General features: G+C 39.6%; 1 protein-coding gene across 1 annotated transcript; it reads right to left on the reverse strand.

The window, feature by feature from the left end:
- Positions 1 to 511: 511 nt before the first annotated feature.
- On the reverse strand, positions 512 to 20,666 carry LOC128011815 (junctophilin-2). The gene is made up of 6 exons (XM_052594542.1): positions 19,926 to 20,666; positions 14,629 to 15,448; positions 7,862 to 7,980; positions 5,662 to 6,623; positions 4,347 to 4,443; positions 512 to 1,999 (listed from the first exon to the last, which is right to left on the reverse strand). The coding sequence occupies exons 1-5, from the start codon at positions 20,302 to 20,304 to the stop codon at positions 4,363 to 4,365; spliced, it is 2,361 nt and encodes a 786-aa protein (XP_052450502.1). The 5' UTR covers positions 20,305 to 20,666; the 3' UTR covers positions 512 to 1,999; positions 4,347 to 4,362.
- Positions 20,667 to 21,039: the final 373 nt, after the last annotated feature.

A 21,039-nucleotide genomic window follows, 5' to 3' on the forward strand; every position in this document is an offset into this window, starting at 1 on the left:
TATTTTGAATGTGAGCTCTCTGCTTTGTGTTGAATGCAGAGGGCAGTATTGCTTTACAAATGGCTGTTCTGGTCTCAGTGGTGCTCGATCTGGCTGATGTGGAACAGTGCAGCAGGGCGATTAAATGTAAATTGACAAATGTTTCTTGTAGGCTTTCTGTTTGCCTAAGCTAATGTGTAAGTGTTGATGAATTGCCACTTTATCTGAGTGAAATATTCTTCCCATGTTTCAGAGTAAATGGTGTTAGAAGAGGCCAATGTACCACCCTAATCTAAAATTGGGCCTGGCATTCAGACCTTGTCAGGAGAATATGTCAAGCTGTTGGACAGGTGGAGTTTAAATATATATTCTTTGTTCCCCCTTAGTCTGCCTCTTCTTAGACAAATGAATATACAGTGCAAATAGACATTTAGTGGTTCTGGGCTGTAAATGAAGTTTAAACCGCAGATAAAGGTGAATGTTTAATGCAACGTAATGCATGTTTTAATGCTTAAAGTAAAGAGGATGACCGTTGTGCAGTTGAAAACATTTATTAAAATTGTGTAGTGCATTTTCTTTTATTGTAATGACTCCATTCATAATTTTGAGTGCTGAAACACAAGAAGCTTAACAGTCATGTGAAAAGGGAAATTTGCAGGAAAATCTCAAGTAATGCAATGCATCAACCATGCTGAATACTATGTCTTTATTAGCTAAATGTAACCCATTTGAAAGTCATATTACTGATACTAATAGATGAAGAACATGTTTAAACATTTAATGTTGCAAAGTAGCGAGAATAGCACTTACATGTCTAGTGATTTCAAAGCCATAAGAAACAAGTGGCTAATATCTGCATTTTAGGTGAAATAGGACTTGTAAACACCTAATCAGAGTCGACTTAATTTGTTATTCTAGATAAAATGTTAAAACCCATTTGTTTATTCAATAAATAACATTTTGGACAGTTAACAATATTTTCTATAAGACCTTTTCAAATTTGAGGTAATAGACTACTGTATGAGGGTTAAATTAGCTAAAACCATGAAATGCTTTGATAAAGTTCATAATTTAGAAGTTTACAAAAACATTGTAATGTGCACACATGCGTAAAAATATGGGACATGTACATTTGCACAATCTAGTTTGAACATTCTCAAATCTCTTGCATACTGTTTTATGTCTAGTACAGGCAGAAAAATGCTGAAGAACCCTCACAAATTCACAGTACAACAGTTTGTAAGCCACAACATAATTTTCTTTTTCCATTCAATAAATAGTGGTATGTTTAGATTCGTTTAAAAACTCTCACACTAATTTGTGGAGACCATCTCTATAGGGACGCTTTAGCTTAATAAAATCAAGCATGTTACATCTTCATAGACCTCATTTTCATTACTACTTTCTTTTTTGCCTTTTTGTCATGTTTTGTTGCTAAATTGTAGAATACTTACACTTCCGGTATGGAAAACATGTTGCTCTTTGTCATGCAGGCGAGACTTTAAGACATTTTGCATACAGCATCTGAGATTATGAAGCATGACACTACCTGGTGCACTGGTGGATTTTATGTTTGTTCTAGCCATTGAAAAGAAAAAAAAAACTGTACGGACCCATTTCATAATGTCATAACTATTTGTTTATTTTCCAAAAATGAATGTTACACGCCAAGTGACATGTTCTGCTCTATAGGATATGTGATGTGATTGTGAACGTACATAACAATTAGCCCTTATAGATGATTCAGTTTCACCTGCATTAGACTTCAGCAGTACTGTTAAATGCAGCATACCTTCCACAAACAAAGCAAATGTGCACAAATGCTTTATTCTATTATGTTCAGGTACTGAGACACACTGATCATTTGGGAGCACTCGGTCCAATTACAGATGGTAACCAACTTTAGAGTAGCTCAGGAGGGCTGGTCTGAAACTGGATAATGCAACAACAGAGCCGTTAATGGAGTGCAGTGCTTCCTCACAGCTCCCCACGGTAGTTTATTTCACCTGGATGGTTTTGGCTAGAAAACGGTGTGTGAAATAATACCCACAGTGATTTTACAAGGAAACAACGTAAGCATTAAGTTGCACTTAAAGGGTTAGTTCACCCAGCAATGAAAATTAGCTTTTGTTTTACTCTCCCTCGAGTCCTCCTAGGTGTTTAGGACTTTCTTCTTTCAGAAAAATCCAATCTGAGTTATATTAAAAATTGTCATGCACCGGAAAAATAATTTTTTGAACTTGTACATAAAGATAGCATCAGCTAAGTAAATTTTACAAACAAATAGTTTTTTGTCTTTTTACTTCAAAATGTGACGTTTAATTCAATAAGCTACTTGAGGTTTCGTTTTCATTTATGTTTCCTAAATACATAAGTAAATTCAAATGGAACTGCCTAAGTACTGCCTACTTGAAACCATTTGTTATGTTTACAAGGATTCTTTAAGTAAATATCAAAGTTATGATGCCATATTTCCCATCAAGCAATGGGGCATAAATGATTAAAAATGTACACTGTTTTATGGTTGCTTTTGTTGTTAGTTGTTTCAAGCCGATCTCATGGCAATTCGTATATTTTTTACAAGGTGGCTCATTCGTACTAATTCATACAACCAAACTCGTACAAATTCATACAATTATTGCCAAATCGTACGTATTTTACGAGTTGCACAATTTGTATGAATTTGTACGAATGACCTACACCTAACCCCGCCCGTAAACCTAACCGTCACTGGGGTTTAGACAAATCGAATAAAATCGTACGAGTGAGGTCATACAAATTCGTACGAATAAACCACCTCGTAAAATACGTACGAATTGGCCATGAGATAGCATTGGTTGTTTTGTTTAGTTGGTTGTTGTTAGTTTTAGTAACATACTGTTTTGTGACACCTGGAGTTTATTTTCTACTTAAAATGACCTATTCATACTCAAACACTATTCACTGATTGTTATCGTCATTGTGTGTGGTGTACCATGTATTGAGGTCTCTGTGTTCATTTGGCTATTCATTTTATTGATTGGGCATATTATCTTAAAAGGATAACAGCCTGTCTACATGTTTACTTGCATGTTTGCCAGTGAACCACATGCTTTAATAGGATGGTGGTTTTCCAATGTTACCTTGTTAAAGTAAATTGTATAAACACGCATCTTTTATTTAATTAAATATTTAAGTTTTATTTAGATTATATGAGTGGAAAATTACACTTTTTACAGTGATAAGCATTACTTAATGTAAAATTTACAAACAAAGAGTCAACAAAATTAACTGGGAATTTCCAAGTAAACTTAACTTAAAAATGTCTAATTAAACCTACTTCTAATTATGTTTAGGCTTTTACTTGGCAAATGTTTGTAAATTTACTAGCCTTTTCTGAGTGAAAAAACTTTCCAAGCTTTTTTCAAGTAAATCCTACTCCAAATTTTTTTAACAAAACATGTTAAATAAGGTGTGTGCATCCATAATAAAATGTGTCTCACACGGCTCTGGGGCATGAATAAAGGCCTCCCATAGCTAATCCATGCATTTTTGTAAGAACAATATCCATATTTCAAACATAATAAACACTTTTCTCTCACTTCTGCTGACTGTCGAATGCGGAAGCAGTCCGGCAAATAATGATAATTAATAATTTGTTACATTTATATAGCATTTTTATGGGTACTCAAAGTGCTTTACATGGAAGAGGGGAATCTCCTCAACCACCAGTGTGCAGAATCCACCTGGATTATGCAACGGCCGAAGGATGTTGCTTTTAACAGTATAGGATGACATAGGACGTATGTGTTGTGCGCACCTATGAGATATGCTCTCTGAGTTTAATGAAGCAAAGTTTTCTCTTGACTTATATCAAAATCTGCCAAAATTTCTTTTTACAAAATCCTTGTTTTGTGCTTCTAATTCATTTGTCCACGTTCGTCACTAATCACCCAATGCAGGCATCCTATGTCATCCGCTGGAACCGTTTCCTCATATGACAGATAGCGGAAGTGGTAGCAAAGTGTTTATTACATTTGAAATATGGATATTTTTCCGTCGAAAATGCATCAATTCACTACAGGAGGCCTTAATTCACCCCCCAGAGCCATGTGAGGCATGTTTTATTATGGATGAGTGCCCTTTATTTAATGTGGTTTGGACCGTTGAACAGAAACACCCGCCCACTACAATGATAGAGCTTAGAAGTGCCAGGACAATTTTTTATATAACTCAGATTGAAATTGTCTGAAAGAAGAAAGTCATTTACACCTAAGATGGCTTGAGGGTGAGTAAAGCATAGGCTAATTTTCATTTTTGGGTGAACTAACTAACCCTTAAATGAAATTCACTCAAGAAAAAATGCAGGATGTAGGGTGTCAGCTTACCTTAGGCTTTGTCATCTCAAGATAGGATGTGAACGAATAGAATTGCCAAACCAATGTTCAGGAATATAACCATGCAGATCAAAATCGTGTTTGGCCCCTAAAAGAAAAAAGGGTCCACAGCTGTTAGTGTCTATTGTCCAAAGTAAAATAATCAAATGATGGTGCTCTAGGTGGTATTTACATGTGCAACTGCTCAAAGGCCACTTACATCAGAGTCAACTACAACCCTTACACCAGGCTCAGCACATTAAGTCCTTAGGCCTACTGGAAACATCCAGGCAGGTGTGTTGGAGCTAAATTCTGTAAGAAGGTGGCCCTTCAGGAGTGGGACTGAACATTGCCGCCAGGGTGTCCAGTCCTTCTCCTGGAAGGCCACTATCCTGCAGAGTTTAATTCCTAATTAAACACACCTGCACCAACTACTCAAGGTTTTTCGATGCTAGGATTTTTAATGCTAGGAATTTTGTGTTTTGGTAGGTTGGAGCTTATCTCTGCAGGAGATTGGCCCTTCAGGAGCAGGACTGAATACCCCTGCTTTAGAGGAACCATAAAAATAAAATACCTGCTTTTTCAATTGCAAGAGGTAGTGATGTTATGCATTGCAAATAATTTTTCTTCCATGCCATAATCAGTGAGCCACGAGATGCTGCTGTGATGCAACGTGATACTGGGTATCTGATGGACTGCAAGGGCTCTCTGAAGGTGAGAAGTTGTAATTTTGACGGTTCAGCCTTGAATAGTGAAAAATGTGGTGAAAGAACTGGAGCCAGGGCATTATGTCAAGGAACACAATCTGCTGGTATTCCAGAGCAGTGTGTTCCAGTCCACTCAAAAACTGTTTAGAACAGCGGTGTCAAACTCAGTTCCCGGAGGGCCAGAGCCCTGCAGAGTTTAGATTCATCCCTAATTAAACACACCTGATCCAACTAATCAAGTCATTCAGCTTATTTGAAATCTACATGTGTGTTGGAGTAGGGGTTAGACCAAAACTATGCAGGACTCTATGAAGGACAAATAAAAGCTGTTCCAACAGGTTCAGAAAGGGTATTGAGGTAGGACTGAGTGAAACAAAGAAGATAAGGAATGAATTGTTTCTTTTTTCCTTAGGAAATCTAACAAGACTTATAGTTAAATACATGCAGAAAAGGTTGTAAAAGGTGATTTTGATTGATTTTTGTTATGCTACGCAAATCTGAAATGTGTGTCTGCTGACTGCAGTCTTTGGGATGTTTCATGTGATTCAAAAATCAATTGAACTGACCAATTGAGACGTTACTTGTAATCAGATTACTAAGATTTGGTTTGTTATCCTTACCTCAACTAGCTCTAGAGGCTCTTGTCTCGTTTCGCTAGGGGCTTTCACAATAGACCTCTGCCTCATCTCAGTTTTGGCCTCGACCTTGGCAATGGGTTTAGCAACCGGCTTGACCACAGGTTTAGGTTCTGGATTAGGCACTGACTTGGGCTCAGGCTTTGATGCAGCTTTTGGGGCAGGGCTTGGTTCTCTTTTCAGTGAAGTTTTAGGCTCAATTCTGTTAGTTAATTTCTTCTCCTCCCTGACTTCTGTCCTAGACTCAGGCTTGCTTTCTGTCATCGAAGCTGGACGCTCATTTAAAGGCTCCCTTGTTTCAGCTCTGTGTTTGACTTCAGCTCCCTTTGGCTCTGGTGTGACTGCTTTGAAGGACAGCTTGGGGGCAGGGTGGGGAGGTGGTTCATCTTCGTCTGTGGTAAGGACGAGGTTGGTTCTTACTGGCGTAGCAGCAGGGGCAGGTTCTGCTGCTCTTAACTCCGAGTCCATTATCTGCAGGGCTTTGATTTCCAGGTCCGATCCCTGCTCAGCTTTGGCACTCTGGCGGCTAGGGGTACGGGCTGGGACCTTGCTGCTGGAAGCAGAATGCTCCTCCGGAGCGGCGTCTGAAGCGGGAGCAATGGCAGGAGTGAAAGAAGGGGTGGTGGGTCGACTGCTTGGCCTACTTCCTGCTCGACTGCTACCTCTGCTACCACTGCCCCGACTGGCCTTATGTCCATTCCAGCTGCCAGTGCTCAAGAGGTTTGGATCTTCCTTGCTGGGTGCCTGAGGGACGATGACTGCAGTGGGTGAGGGGGTGCGTGCAGAGGTGGAGCTTGGTCTTAGACTTTCCATCTCATCCATGAAGGGGCGCTCCAGGGGTGTTGGTAGGGAATCCTCAGCTAACAAGGGCTCGTGCATCCCTGTGTCTGCATTCTCATTGCTCTCAGCAACCTCCTGCAAGGCTCGTTTTTTCATATACTCGGGACCTGAGGGACATCATGTAATGCATGCTTTATTAGAAATGGACAAGACTGATACTCTCTGATTATGATTTAACACTGAAATCTATACAAATACAATGACTTTTGATAGGTTCAAAGGTGCACTAATTACACTGCAGTGTTCCTAAACAACCAATATAACTGCATGAGGCTCTCTACTGTTTTTTTTTTTTTTACCTCGTGTTATTATTCTAGTGTAGAATAAAACTAGTCAAGTCTAGTCACTGATATGACTGAAGTGCTTATGTGACTTTAAGTGTAATCACTTTTATATTGACAATGGCCAAAAGAACAAGTAATCTCTTGGTGGGTTTTTTGTGGTTTGTTATTTTTATTTGTGTTATTCAGATTTTTTTTACCATATAAAACTTTATTTTTCTGCCTGTTATTGCTTTGTCTCAGATTCATGCTCAAATATATTATCAGAGTGGATGATAGAATTGGCTGTACAATGATTAAAATACTTACAAGTGCTGACAGGTATGAGGTAACTGTGTATGCATTCATATATTTGAGTGTCTATATTTAAATTTGTTGCCTCACTGTCTGTCTATCTCTGACACATCATCACATTTCTTTTCACAATAGACCAAATAACCCTGTGCTGTATATTTATCGCTGAAATGCAAGACTAGGGTGTTGAATAACTTGTTCAGTTTCACTTTACGGCTAGCTGTAAGAGGCCAAGAATGCAACCACTCAGGGACAGAATAATAATGCTATACTTCAAGATGAAAGATGAAATTCAATAGCCTCGTCAAAAACAAATGCAGCCTACCATCCCATGTCTTATTATTAAAATAAGCAATGAACTATAATAACACGTTTTGTTATGCTCGTCTACAGTTTAATCTAAGATTTTGGAGACCAAATGTGCCAACATAAAACCGTCAAGAGTTTAGCAGTGCCCTTCAGATCAGATGGACAGACATAGGAACATGGTTCCTAGCAATCTAATCCCATTTCAGACACTCCAAGATTTTTACATGTGCGCTTTAAGGGCTGAAGACATTAACAGCACATAGACTGCTCTGTGATGAATGTTGCTGTACTGTAAATCTGAATTTATGTCTGGATCAACAAGCATTCCTGCTGAATTTACTTCTCTGAGCTACAACCTCCACTAAAACAGACACTCACTGGACCGGGAGGATCTTAACCAGCCCCTGTTCCTTTGGCCTCTGTTGATATATATTCAGCAAACAATGAAGTCTTCTACCTACCTGGTTGATGGAAAGAGGGAGAGAGCTCTCTGGCAACCACACGGGCGATACTAGACTCATTGTTAGAGGCTATGGAGGCCTGGTCTGCGGCGTCTCCTTTGCTTTTGGCATGAGCTGTTCTGTAAAGAGGGAAAAGCCCTGTAGTCAGAGGTTTTAAATCAAATACTGGGAAATATAGCTAGTTTTGTGGTCAGAAATGGATTTGATTTCAGATTCAGAGCATCAAAAGGTGTGAAAACATATTTTCTACTTTCAGTTCATGAGAGTGAATTTGAATTGAAGTTTCAACACCCAACTGGAAAATAAATTGGAATGTAGGAAGAAGAATTTACTAAATTGTAATTCATAGAAATTCAACACCGGTAATACAGTCTGGAAAATGAAGTGATCTTCCACCCCGGTCCATAAAAGTAAATGGATGTGTGTTTAATATTTACATACAGTTGTTTACCTATTTTTGTCAAAATTTGCAATGGCAATCATTCCAACCATTTTTAAAAACTGCTTTAAATCAGAGTTATACCTTGCTGTCCCTGGGAACTGAACTCATGGTCTTAGATTTGTTAGTAATGTGCTACCAGTTGAACATAAGCACGGAGGGTTTCTATAGCATCAATAAAACCAAAATAGAAATTCATTAGTACTTTACGTTACACCTGTCTACAACAGATGCATAAATTTAATATGTATGTTGTGGCAGTGTTTCGGAGGAGCACTATTCAAAGAAAGCTCTGTTTATTTCTGACATTAGATTAAATAGTTTACGATTATAGTGTAGCAAACATACTGCCGGTTCTTGACTGTGAGAGAAAAAGCATTCGTATGACACTATTTTTTTTTTTTTTTTCATTTTTATTAAAAGTATATTCTTCCCATATCTTGCTTGTAGAACCAGAGCAACTCAAGACATCCCATCTCATCATTATTTGGAGAGAGTGGTAGCAGTTGTCTGCCCTATAAAAAGCAATGTTAACATCCCCTCAGCTCTTAAGAATCCCATGCAGTATCCGTGCCAGACAGTGCAGGAACTCAGCAGAACAACAACAATGCTGAAGAATGTTCCAGAGAGAAACCCCACTCGTCCCCTAGAGCTGCAAGAGTTTGGGTTGCTCGTTGTGTGTTTGACTTAAACACGGGAGGAAGAAGTGTGTTGGGGGTCGTATGGCAAGAGGTTATTTATAGCAGAAGAGGGTGTCCTCTTCGCCCATTGAGCTGAAATTAAAATAAATCACTCTTTTAACACCCTGCACCTCATAGTGAGAGATGAGGACTGCTGTGCTATGACGCCGCTTTAGAGAATACCACCCTTTATTCTCTACCGCATGCATTGATTAAATTCAGTCATGCAAAATTATTAATGGGCTAAATTCTACATGTGCTGTATTGTTGTTGGTCACATTAGGAATTACTGCTCTGCAAAATTACAGTGCAAGCCATAGAACCTTATTTTCAGCTGCGTAACTTGACAACAAATACTTTTGACCTCATATACATACTTTTTTGCATTTACAGTAAGCATAAGTGCTGTATCTTAATGTATGAAGTAAGCAAACCTTCACGGTTCAGCTTTTTGTTTGTCAGTTTGATTAAAAAAAGCAATGTAGTATTTACTCTGTGATATTTTCCATCCTGTAATGTTATCCAGAGTTCAAAATAGCCCGAGCACTAAAAGACACTGTACTGAAGCTGGCTGTCAGTGGGACGCTTAGAAAAGTTCAGACCCTCCCAGTGGTACTGTATGTCATAGATATACATTTACAGTAATGTCTGCACTGCATTGCAAGGTATTGGCAGGTGCTTTCATGAATTCTTGCTGAAATGAATATCCATAATACGAATATTTCTTAATGTTGCTCTACAATTAAAAAACAACTATAATGAATAGAAAATAATGTTTAAAAGCATGCTTTCGACTTCTAACATGTTCAGTGTAGGAATGTATTGTTCTGCATTATTAGGTTGGATGTATGTCAAATGGCATTTTCAGCATACGTTAAGAGTGTGTTGTAGGGATGTTAAAATAATAAAACTCAATCACCAAATGAAAAGTACTACTAAAATATTCTGAGCCTTAGGTTGGCAAATCCCATTACAGATTTTGTTATTTTGCATGTTTTTGATATTTTGTATCATAAATCGTTAACATTTGCACATCTAAACTTTGATTAAACTTTGATCAAACAGCGTTTTTCATGTGAGAATTTACTTTGTATCCAGACTTGTTTGGATTGGATTGTGTTACAAATGACAGAAAGAAAAATATTTAATCTTTTTGTGTGGTATTTATTTATTTATTTACATACTTGCTTATTTACATTGCATGATATGTCAGCCTTTTTTGTGATGGTGTTGTCCCTCATCATTTATCAGCTGACATAACATCTGGCCCTTTACATGACTACTGATAGCTTTTAACATTCGAGAAATGAATGAATGACAGAATCATTCTTGCTTGAGAATGCAGATGAATAAGAGTTCGCTATATGGGACAGAAGTCTAATGTAGACATACTATCTGAACTAAATTCTCTTTCTTTAGTTTTTTCTTCACTTACATAATAGTATGAATGGCAAACATTATTCAGATGTATGTTCGTACACATACAGCAAAACAAACATATTACACTAAAAAAAGCCTAAAAGACTTCCTAAAGCATCATGTCTAATCATGTAGTCTGATAGTGAATGATAAAATGATCTGCCATGTCTGAGCTCAGGAACATAGTAGGGTGTTGTACATCTGTATACCACCAGTCTCCTCACTCATTTGCAGGATAGGCAAAATTTATATCCCTGAACGATCCGATACCAATGCTGACGCATTTCAGTATGTGATACCATCAAGAGGCCTTTTGTACTGTTGTACTAAATAGGAAAATAAGAGACATTGAGTTTCAGTATAATATTTACATATATAACAGATCATTATATATATATTGTTAGATATGTTAGAGTTGTAGATTACGTCAGGTACGTCTGTGTGAGTGTCTGAAAGAAGCTGAGGACAGAAGAGGCTATCAGCTGTTGCATTCCCCTGTGATTGTGATATAGCAACAGTGCCTCTCCTTTTTTAGGCAGGCCTCCTTTTCTGACACCAGACCCATGTGCGTCATTTACACCCGGTGCCGCGGCCTCCGAGGAGTCTCGTCTTCCACACAAGACCCTCTGCTGTTCTGAATACACTATGATTAGAGCAAAGGCTAATTGGCACCTGTACCCCACTGAACAAACTCCACGGCCACTGTTTTTGGGTTTTTATCACTGGTGGAGGGCAAGGAAGTCTGTTAAGGTACAGATAGGACAGAGGAGTTGCATATAGGGCTTTGAATCACATGAGGTAAAAGTAGCCATTTTTACTTCATTTTATTTTAATTTAATTTAAAGTTTTTTTTTTTATATAAAGATCTACATGTTATTTTATACTATTTTACACTTTTTTTTATTTTATACCATTTGTATTTTACCTAATTTTATTTTATACAGTTTATATATATATATATATATATATATATATATATATATATATATATATATATATATATATATATATATATATATATATATATATATATATATATACTACTTTATTTTTATTTTATTTTAGACAATTTTTAACGAACCTACTGCGGGCCATGAATCTTGATTAAGAAATACCTTAACTAGCATTGCATGTCTCACCACCAAATTTAGGCCAGCCATATTGTAAATAATACACACACTTCTCCAAAGAAAAAAAAATCATGTTTTTGATTTCCAGTTTCTGTCTCTTATTGCTAACAATAAGATCCAATTTCTCCACTGCAAACAATGATCTGGCACTGGCTAAAACACTTGAATAATGGTGTTTAGTTGTTTAGTAACAACAGGCTCCTTTTTTTGCATTTACTTAAATGCTACTCTGGCTGGCAGGTATAAATGTTTTGCTTATGTATAGGGAATGAGAACAATGAAGTCTTGTTTTTTTGTTCCTGAAACATGTGCTTTGATTCATTTGTTTTCCTGTGTGCAGTCTGGTTTCGGTCCGCTGTCAGTTTGTCATCTTTAATAATGCTTGAAATTATTTTTATGGGATGAGCATCAACAGAAGCGAGCATCTGATGACTGAGAACCCAAGGCTGTTTGTCTTTGGTTTGTGCATCTCCTTACAAGGAGGGAAGATTTTATCAAAGCCACTGCACCTGAAATTTGCCCCGCTGTTTATAACCATAAGAATCACAATGATAAACTGCAGATGCTGTCAGGAGTGTGTGGAAATCTAAACATTTTATCCTGGAGGGAAGCTGTATTATTAGTGTCAGTGCATTAGACTTCTCTTTATCATGTCTAGAGCTCAGCCTAGCCTCCAAGACGCCATGAGTAGGAAAGCAGCTGGGAACATGTGGCCTGCTTTGAGTCTGTTTGGTTTTGCATTTGCACAGACTGTCTGGAAACCAACACCAAAGTGGCATCAGGATGTTTTTTTTGTTGTTGTTGTTCTTGTCGTGTAAAACCTACAAAACACATCCTCTGGCAGGCAACTCTCTGGAAGAATTGACCATAAACTAGTTATTTAGCAATTCATAAAAAAATGTTATATAGCAATTCATAGAAAAATTTGGGGTGTATTCTGAAAATTAGAGGTAAATCTAGCTGAACCGATGTTTGTGGAGAGTATTAAAGGCTTAGTTCAGTCAAAAATGAACATTAACCCATAAATTACTCACCCTGAAGTCATCCTTGGTGTATATGACTTTCTTCTTTCAGACGAATTCAGTTGGAGTTATTAAAAAAAATAGTCTTTGATCATTCAAGCCATTTGATGCAAGTAAGCTGGTGTTGCACTCCATCGGTCCTTGAGAAGTTTAATAAAAGCTCATCCATTTAAAAAAAAGTGTCTCACACGGGTCCGGGGGGTGAACAAAGGCCTCCTGTAGCGAATCGATGCATGTTTGTAAGAAAAATATCCATATTCAAAATGTAATAATCACTTTAATCTAGCTTGTAAAACAGAAGCAGTTCTGGCTGATGGCTTATGAGGTCAACGCTGCGCATGTGGCGGTGATTCTCGTCAAAACCAACATTTGTTAACAGGAGCAAAGGAAGCAAAGTTTCCTTACTTTAGCAAAGGAAAACAAGTCTCCTTTTGGCTTATATCTAAATCCTCCGACACTCTTCTTTACAAATACTAATTTTGTACTTCTAATTAGTGGCCATTGTTTTGTTTTGATCTCTCTACTGCGTTTCCGCGTGCATCAGTTCTACGCTTCGCATGCGCAAAGCTGACCTCATATGTCATTCCCCAGGAACTCCTTCATTTACAACTGTGACTATGAATACTAACTGTAACTTTGTTACAACCGATGCAGTGCAACACCGGCTGAATTGCATCAAACAGCTTGAAAGATCAGCTGAATTTGTTTGAAAGATGAAAGTCATGTACACCAAAGATGACTTCAGGGTGAGTAATTTATGGCTTAATTTTCATTTTTTGATGAACTCTAACCCTTTATGCAGCATTTATTCATTCATTAAGTAAAAAAATATATATTAGGGTTTCGGTTTTTGTTTTTTATAGATGAAACCAGTTGTTGTAGAGTTATTTTCAAATACAAATACAAATCTAGAATATATAAAAGTTTCACTTTCAACTTACAAAAAAGATAACTTTTTCACAATATTCATTTTTTTTAGCTGCACCGTTTTCAGCCAAAATATCTTAAATTGTGTTCCGAAGACGAACAACACTTTTACAGGTTTAGATTGACATGGGGGTAAGTGTTTATTGACAAAATTGACATTATGGGGTGGAGTATCCCTTTAAAGAGCAACACATCACGCCCCAATCTAAAGAAATTCAAGAACAGATGAGTAACAACAGCTGACATACATATCAGTCTGGAGAGGGTTATAAAGCCATTTCTATGACTTTGGGACTCCAGCTAACCACGGTCAGAGCCATTATCCACAAATGGAGAAAACTTGGAACAGTGGTAAACCTTCCCAGGAGTGGCCTGCCTACCAAAATTACTCCAAAAGCCAGTGCTGACCAAAAAGAACACAAATGCTTGTCTCATATGCTTGATTGCAGTAGTTGCTGCAAAGGGTGGCACAACCAGTTATTAGATTTATAGGGCAATTACTTTTACACTTAGGGCCAGGCAGGTTTGGACAGCTTTCTTCTCTTAATAAATGAAATCATCATTTCAAATACTGCATTTTGTATTTACTCAGGTTATCTTTATGTAATATTAAAATTTGTTTGATGATCTGAATCACTCAAATGTGATAAAGATGAAAAAACCCACTTTATATGTAATAAAAAAAAAAATATATATATATATATATATATATATATATATATATATGTGTGTGTGTGTGTGAATGTAAATGTCAATATTTTCAAAATATATACTGTATGTTTATATATTTGTATTTATATATGCATAATAAATATAAACAGCATACATATATATTATGTAAACAAAAACATTTAATTTGGATGCAACAGTATTATTTTTAATATTTGAACATTTTTATATTATCTTTTTTTTTTCTCTTTTTGTTCTGATTATATATTTTTATATTCTCAAATTGACTTTTAATGGCATATTTTATTCAAGTGTTTTGCCATGTAGGTGGAATAATGTACACAGTAATAGCAGGAGGATAAACTCCCTACTTCCAGATTATACAAGATCAGTCCCAATCTCTGTCTGGGTTAATCTTGCAATAACAGTCAACCATATCCAACAGAATCTGTTGTGAGCAGTTAAATGATTTACTCCATACCTTGAGTTGGCGATTTCGGCCTTCTGTTTTGCTATGGCAGCTGCCCTCTGGGCTCCTTCCACACTGCGCTCCACTTTCTGCTTGATCTTAGTGCCCTTCAGCTGAATCATCCTCTTCTTTACAGACTTCACCAGCATGTTGTTAACGTATTTGCCTTCTTCTTTGCCACCCTCTGCAAAAGTGGTGCACCCATAACCGTGCCGTTGGTTGTTCAGCCATTCGCCCTCATATTTAAGCCCACTAGAACGTTCACTGATCCCATACCCTGAGCGTTTGTCGTTTTTCCACTCTCCCATGTAGATTTCAGTAGTGGTGGCGTCAATGTCTGACTCCACTGGGGGAAACTCGTGACCTTCACCTTCCCCTTCGCTCTCACCCAGGCTGATGGTTGAGTTGGCATCGCTGGCGGCGGAGCTGAGAGCTGAATCACTCCGCAGAAAGCTGATCTTACTCTTATTGCTGGAGAGGGATGTGCGGGAATCGGACTTCTTCAGCTTGCCAAGAAGCGAGCTGCGCCGGAAGAGGCCTTTCTTCTTGGGCTTGACTGCATCCGGGTCCACTTGCAGGGTGAGGGCGAAGCCGCCACGAGATGGGCCCAGAGGCATGGGCATGTTGACCAGGGTCTCTTGGCCGGCCGCATTGGTAGCGGTGATGACCGGGATGTCCTGCTGAAGGAGTGTCCCATTGCTGTGTTCACTGCGCAGGGAGCTCAGAGAGTTCCTCAGAGGAGAACGCACCACTGCTGCCATCCCGTAAGGAACACTCTGGCGTACTCCATAGCCGTGTCGCATGCCGCCAGTGAACTGGCCCTGGAAGGTACCTATATTGCCAAAGACATCAGTCAGGGAATGGTAAAGGGATAGTTCACCCATAAATACACATTTTTTCACCACTAGTTTAAAAGAATAGGTCACAAAAATAGATCACCCATTGCAGTAAATGGGTGCCTCTGGAATTAGAGATCAAATAGCTGATCGTCACAATAATCCACAAGTAATCCACATGTCTCCGGTCCATCAGTTTACTTCTTTTAAAGTGAAACAAGTAAATAAAGGCATTTTAACTTTAAACGGCTGCTTCCAACTAGAATATGTGTCATCTATCCACATTTCTTTCTGCAGTGAAAAATGTCTTCAGAGAAATATGCACACACCAAGCACTGTTTGCAAGCAAAACCAGCCCTAAACTGTTCTAAACTAATATGTTGGTGGATTTTCACTGGACTTTTTCACTAGAGTAAGCGTTATTACAGATTATGGATTTACTTGTAGATTATTGTAATGTTTTTATCAGCTGTTTAGACTCATTCTGATGGCACCTATTCACTGCACAGGATCCATTGGTGAGCAAGTGATATAGTGATATATTTGTAATACATGAAATGAAACCAACACATCTATGGCCTGAAGGTGAGTACATTTTCATTTTTGGGTGAATTATTCCTTTAATCAAAAAAATAAACTAAAATATATTGTCACGGGAGGAGCACAAGACAGACACAGTGGGCGTGGCGTCAGGCCTCGGAGAGGCTTTTATTAACAGAAATCATAAAACACAGGGAATAAAAGTGGCCAAAAGGGGAAAGTGTCCAAAATAACAGGGAATCTGGTGTCCTCGTTGTGCTGCGGGGTTCGTGTGGGTCGGGCAGTGTTCATGGAGGAAGGGTCCAGGTAAGGGGCGGAGTCCGGCGGCCGCACGCGCTCCCCTCCTTGGTCCGGGGCGCGAGGGGCGGCGGCTTCCTCTAGCGGCCGCATCTCTCTCGTCGGCCGCGGCGCTGGTAGGGGATGGACGGCCCGGCATCCTGGCCCGTCGGCCGTGTAAACGGGTGCGGTTCTCCTCCGGATCGCGGGTCCGGCTGCTCACGTCTCTTGTGGCGCGGGAGTCCCTCAACGCACCCTTCCTGGACCCACGAGGACACCAGCGTGCATGCACGGGGAAGAGACCGGTCTCCTGAGGAGAGGCGCGTTGGGCTTTTAAACAGCGGCGGTAATGAGGCTCCACTTCCTTCAGGTGTGCCCCATCACACGCCGCCAGCCCTGACTCATCCAGCGCCCCTCCTCTCACACACCCACTCCAGTCGGGAGCCTGGTGAAGGGCGGCGATTTAGGACGGGGTGCCGGTGATAATCAGGGAGGAGGCAGCTGACTCGTCACATTCCCCCTCCCAAGCGACATCCCCGTCATCAGGGCGCCGCCCACACGGGAGTGCTACCATCCTCAACCAGGCTCCAAACGGTCGGAGTGGGCGGGGCTTCCTCTCCGGGCGGTCCTCCCTCTCGCAGCGCACCAGAACAGGGACAGAGAAACCGGGTTTTAGTGACAGCCTCAACCAACCACAGGGTAAAATGACAATGGAAAAGTCACTTACCCCTTGTGTGGTTGGGAGGCTGTCCCCAGTTTTCCTCCGTCCCAGTCTGGGTTCTCACGAACGTTTGCAAGCGAGAGGGAGTGACGTCACCAGACGTTTCCCAACTGCGCTGTCTAGGCTCCGCCTTGCCCGCATTCTCCACCAGTGTCACGGGAGGAGCACAAGACAGACACAGTGGGCGTGGCGTCAGGCCTCGGAGAGGCTTTTATTAACAGAAATCATAAAACACAGGGAATAAAAGTGGCCAAAAGGGGAAAGTGTCCAAAATAACAGGGAATCTGGTGTCCTCGTTGTGCTGCGGGGTTCGTGTGGGTCGGGCAGTGTTCATGGAGGAAGGGTCCAGGTAAGGGGCGGAGTCCGGCGGCCGCACGCGCTCCCCTCCTTGGTCCGGGGCGCGAGGGGCGGCGGCTTCCTCTAGCGGCCGCATCTCTCTCGTCGGCCGCGGCGCTGGTAGGGGATGGACGGCCCGGCATCCTGGCCCGTCGGCCGTGTAAACGGGTGCGGTTCTCCTCCGGATCGCGGGTCCGGCTGCTCACGTCTCTTGTGGCGCGGGAGTCCCTCAACGCACCCTTCCTGGACCCACGAGGACACCAGCGTGCATGCACGGGGAAGAGACCGGTCTCCCGAGGAGAGGCGCGTTGGGCTTTTAAACAGCGGCGGTAATGAGGCTCCACTTCCTTCAGGTGTGCCCCATCACACGCCGCCAGCCCTGACTCATCCAGCGCCCCTCCTCTCACACACCCACTCCAGTCGGGAGCCTGGTGAAGGGCGGCGATTTAGGACGGGGTGCCGGTGATAATCAGGGAGGAGGCAGCTGACTCGTCACAATATAATATAGCTAGTATTTATAATCTAAAATCTAACATCTTATATTACAAGGCTGAATAATAAAAGATTCACATTCAAGAATTATATAAATAGCTTTGAAGTAAATACTACAACATTTTTGTTTAGTTTTTCAGAGTACAATGAAAATCAGTGCTGTCCATGTTAATCTTAGTATAAACTAAAGCAGTTAAAACATTGTTTACTACATTTTTGTGTTCTATAGAAGTAATAATTATTTCTTATTTCATAAGAAATATTGGCATCCACACAAATGCACAATAACTTTCTATTCATTTTAAACGTGCTGTAGTTTTGTAGTTTGCGCTTTATTTAAAAAGTCATGTTATCTCAACAATATTGTTCCTCTGTGTTTTGGTGTGGACTTCCCCATTCTCCTATAATTAAACAAAATATTAAATCTTTATAGTTATCTTTAAAACTTTATACATTATCGTGACAGTTATCGTCCTAGGTGTGAATGGGCCTTAAATGATGACAGAATTATCATCCCTTCAACTAAACTACATATTGTATTACAACACTGCATTTTATTCAAATACAGGCCACCTCTCTCATATCAACCTCTGGGGTAATAAAAAAACATGCAGTTATTTATGTCATGGGGGCTAGTGGGTCCGGTTTGGTCATGCAACACATGTCTGAGATCCATCATTCCTCAGGGACGGGCAGGACATCCGTTATTGTGCCTTCATCCACACAGTGATGCACTAACACTTAGTGATGACTCAGCTTCCAGCTCAATAGATGCAGTATATAAGAAGACACTTGTATGATCATTTGTGTAATTTTGTGCACATGCAAAATGTAAATCTATAAATCTAAATCTATAATGACAAGAATGCTGGTACTATGCTGATAAAAAAAATACTATGTAGTAGTCAGAACTGATGATTTAGGAATAAAATTTAAATAATTAAGATAAAAGGGAAGTCAGTAAGCTGTCTTAGATGTGGACATAACAGCCTAATGTGACACAACAAAAGAAAAATGACTTGGCCAACAGTGAATAAGCTTTTTTATTTGTACTCACACCACACGTCCAGAAAGAACAGGATTCGTGACACTAATTTGTAACCACCCTCCATTCTTCACTGGCAAATGTTTCTTAGCAGTAGGCATTTACCCAAAAGGCCATCTGTGGCAACACCAGGGTTCCATGATTGTAAGCCTCATGTTTATACTACTAACAAGAAAGAATGTTCATTAAATTTAATTATTATTATTATTTTTTTTTTTTTCAGAGTATTCGTGGGAATCGTTTAGCCATGTAAGGATATCTGTCTACTGTTTATGTAGAGTTGGATCCTATTTTTAGATTGTTGTACAGTATGTACAGGATGTGAATTTTCTGCATTCAACCCTAAGTGATATGATTCTTTATAAAAATCAATTTTTATTCATTATTTAAATCAAAAGTTAATTATTAAATTACCATTAGCGAATTACCATTTTATGTTCACGATATGAATATATACATAATAAATATTAAGCTAAATGAATTAATGTAAATGTAATGTACATTTACATGTAACATGTAACTATATTATGTTCAAGACGACTGAATATCTCTATTGCTGAATTAAACGTAGCCTACAGTAGCCTACAACTATGAAATGTTTATTATGGTATAATATCTACAGATTCGCTTACTATAAAAATGGCAGATAGTGTCAGTGATATTTAATGTTAATGAATCAAATGTGTTACCACGTTGTATTATGCTACTATTTTTGAGTATATATATATATGTATATATATAATTATTATTTTTTTTTGCACTAGGCCTACAGTTTCTGATATCTAGGCGTATCCCGTGTGTTTTTGATATCCAAAATCTTTCTATTTTTTCTAATCTAGCAACAGATTGAGGACTAAGAGCAGCCTAAATGCAAATACAGAAGTTTACTTTTCCTTTTAGTAGCTAATTTCAGACTCGATAAGATGAAACGGAAACGGAATCTTTGAACTCCACCAACTGTTCTCAGTTTAAAATCTTCTTGCGTTGCATACTAACCCCTGGCTTAAAATGTCAGCTCACAGAGTGCAGTTTGCACTCACAAAAGTTCATTCTCCGACCTTACCGCCATCCGCGTAGGTCTCCGTCCCGTAACCATCCTGCAGTCCGTTATTCCAAGTGCCCTCGTACTTGGCACCGCTGGCCTGACTGATGCGCGTCCCGTATCTGCCTTTGAATCCATGCGTCCACTCTCCCTTGTAAATCCATTGTCCCTTGGTCTCTACACCTAAACCGTGACGCTTTCCTTGGGACCAATACCCCTCGTAAGTGTTTCCACTCGGCCAAGTATAGACTCCCACCACCTCGAACCCGTAATTCCAGGAACCGGAGAACTCTCCTTGTCCTTTAGGTCCGGTACAGATCCCGTGTCCGTGCGCTTTACCTCCCTCCCAGCCTCCACAATAAGCCCCGCCATCATCGAACTCAAAGCGACCTCCGCTCATCGCACTTAATGCAATTACCACTAACTTTGACTTTAAAAATCAACAGTAACGAACGGCTCGATCTCTGTTAAATCCATCTGTCAAACTCTAACGGAGCCAGGAGAGCCTTTCCTTGCGTTAAACTTCTAGAATAGTCGTGCACGCGCATAATTCCTTAAATATGTTGAACTGAAACAAGCGTGCTAAAGTTTGAAGTTGACTTGGGAGAGGGAGGATTGTTTTGTTTTTTAGTTACATGATATTGTTTCAGTTTACAATGATCTATTTAATCGAATTGTCGAGCCAGTGGTCTTTCATGGCTTTCACCCCTCTCCCCTCTCCCTGCCTCCCCTCTTTGCACTTGGAGCTCCTGGATATGTTTTAGCAGTCCCAACAAGGCTACCAGATCCCAACACTGTTCCAAAAATACAGGCCAATCGCCCCTCAGCACCCAGGCACCTTTAAAAGCGCTGCCAGATCACTTGCAGAACAGGGTTTGGGCTCAGTGTCCATATCAGTCTGTGTCTGTTATTTTAACCGTGTACTTTCAAACTTAAAGATACTAAAAATTGCATGTTGATGCAGTTGCATCCCTGTTATTATATAGGCTATTATCCCTGTATTCTTTTTATACATTTTTATAGAGCATAATAAACTGATTTGACATTTTGGGTTTTATAGAGTTCAAGTAGCCTAAGTTTAGGAAAGTGACATCTATAACGCAATTCAATGTATGAATAGTCTATGTTACATCTC

Source organism: Carassius gibelio, chromosome B23, assembly GCF_023724105.1.
Source record: "Carassius gibelio isolate Cgi1373 ecotype wild population from Czech Republic chromosome B23, carGib1.2-hapl.c, whole genome shotgun sequence".
Classification (NCBI taxonomy): Eukaryota; Metazoa; Chordata; class Actinopteri; order Cypriniformes; family Cyprinidae; genus Carassius; species Carassius gibelio.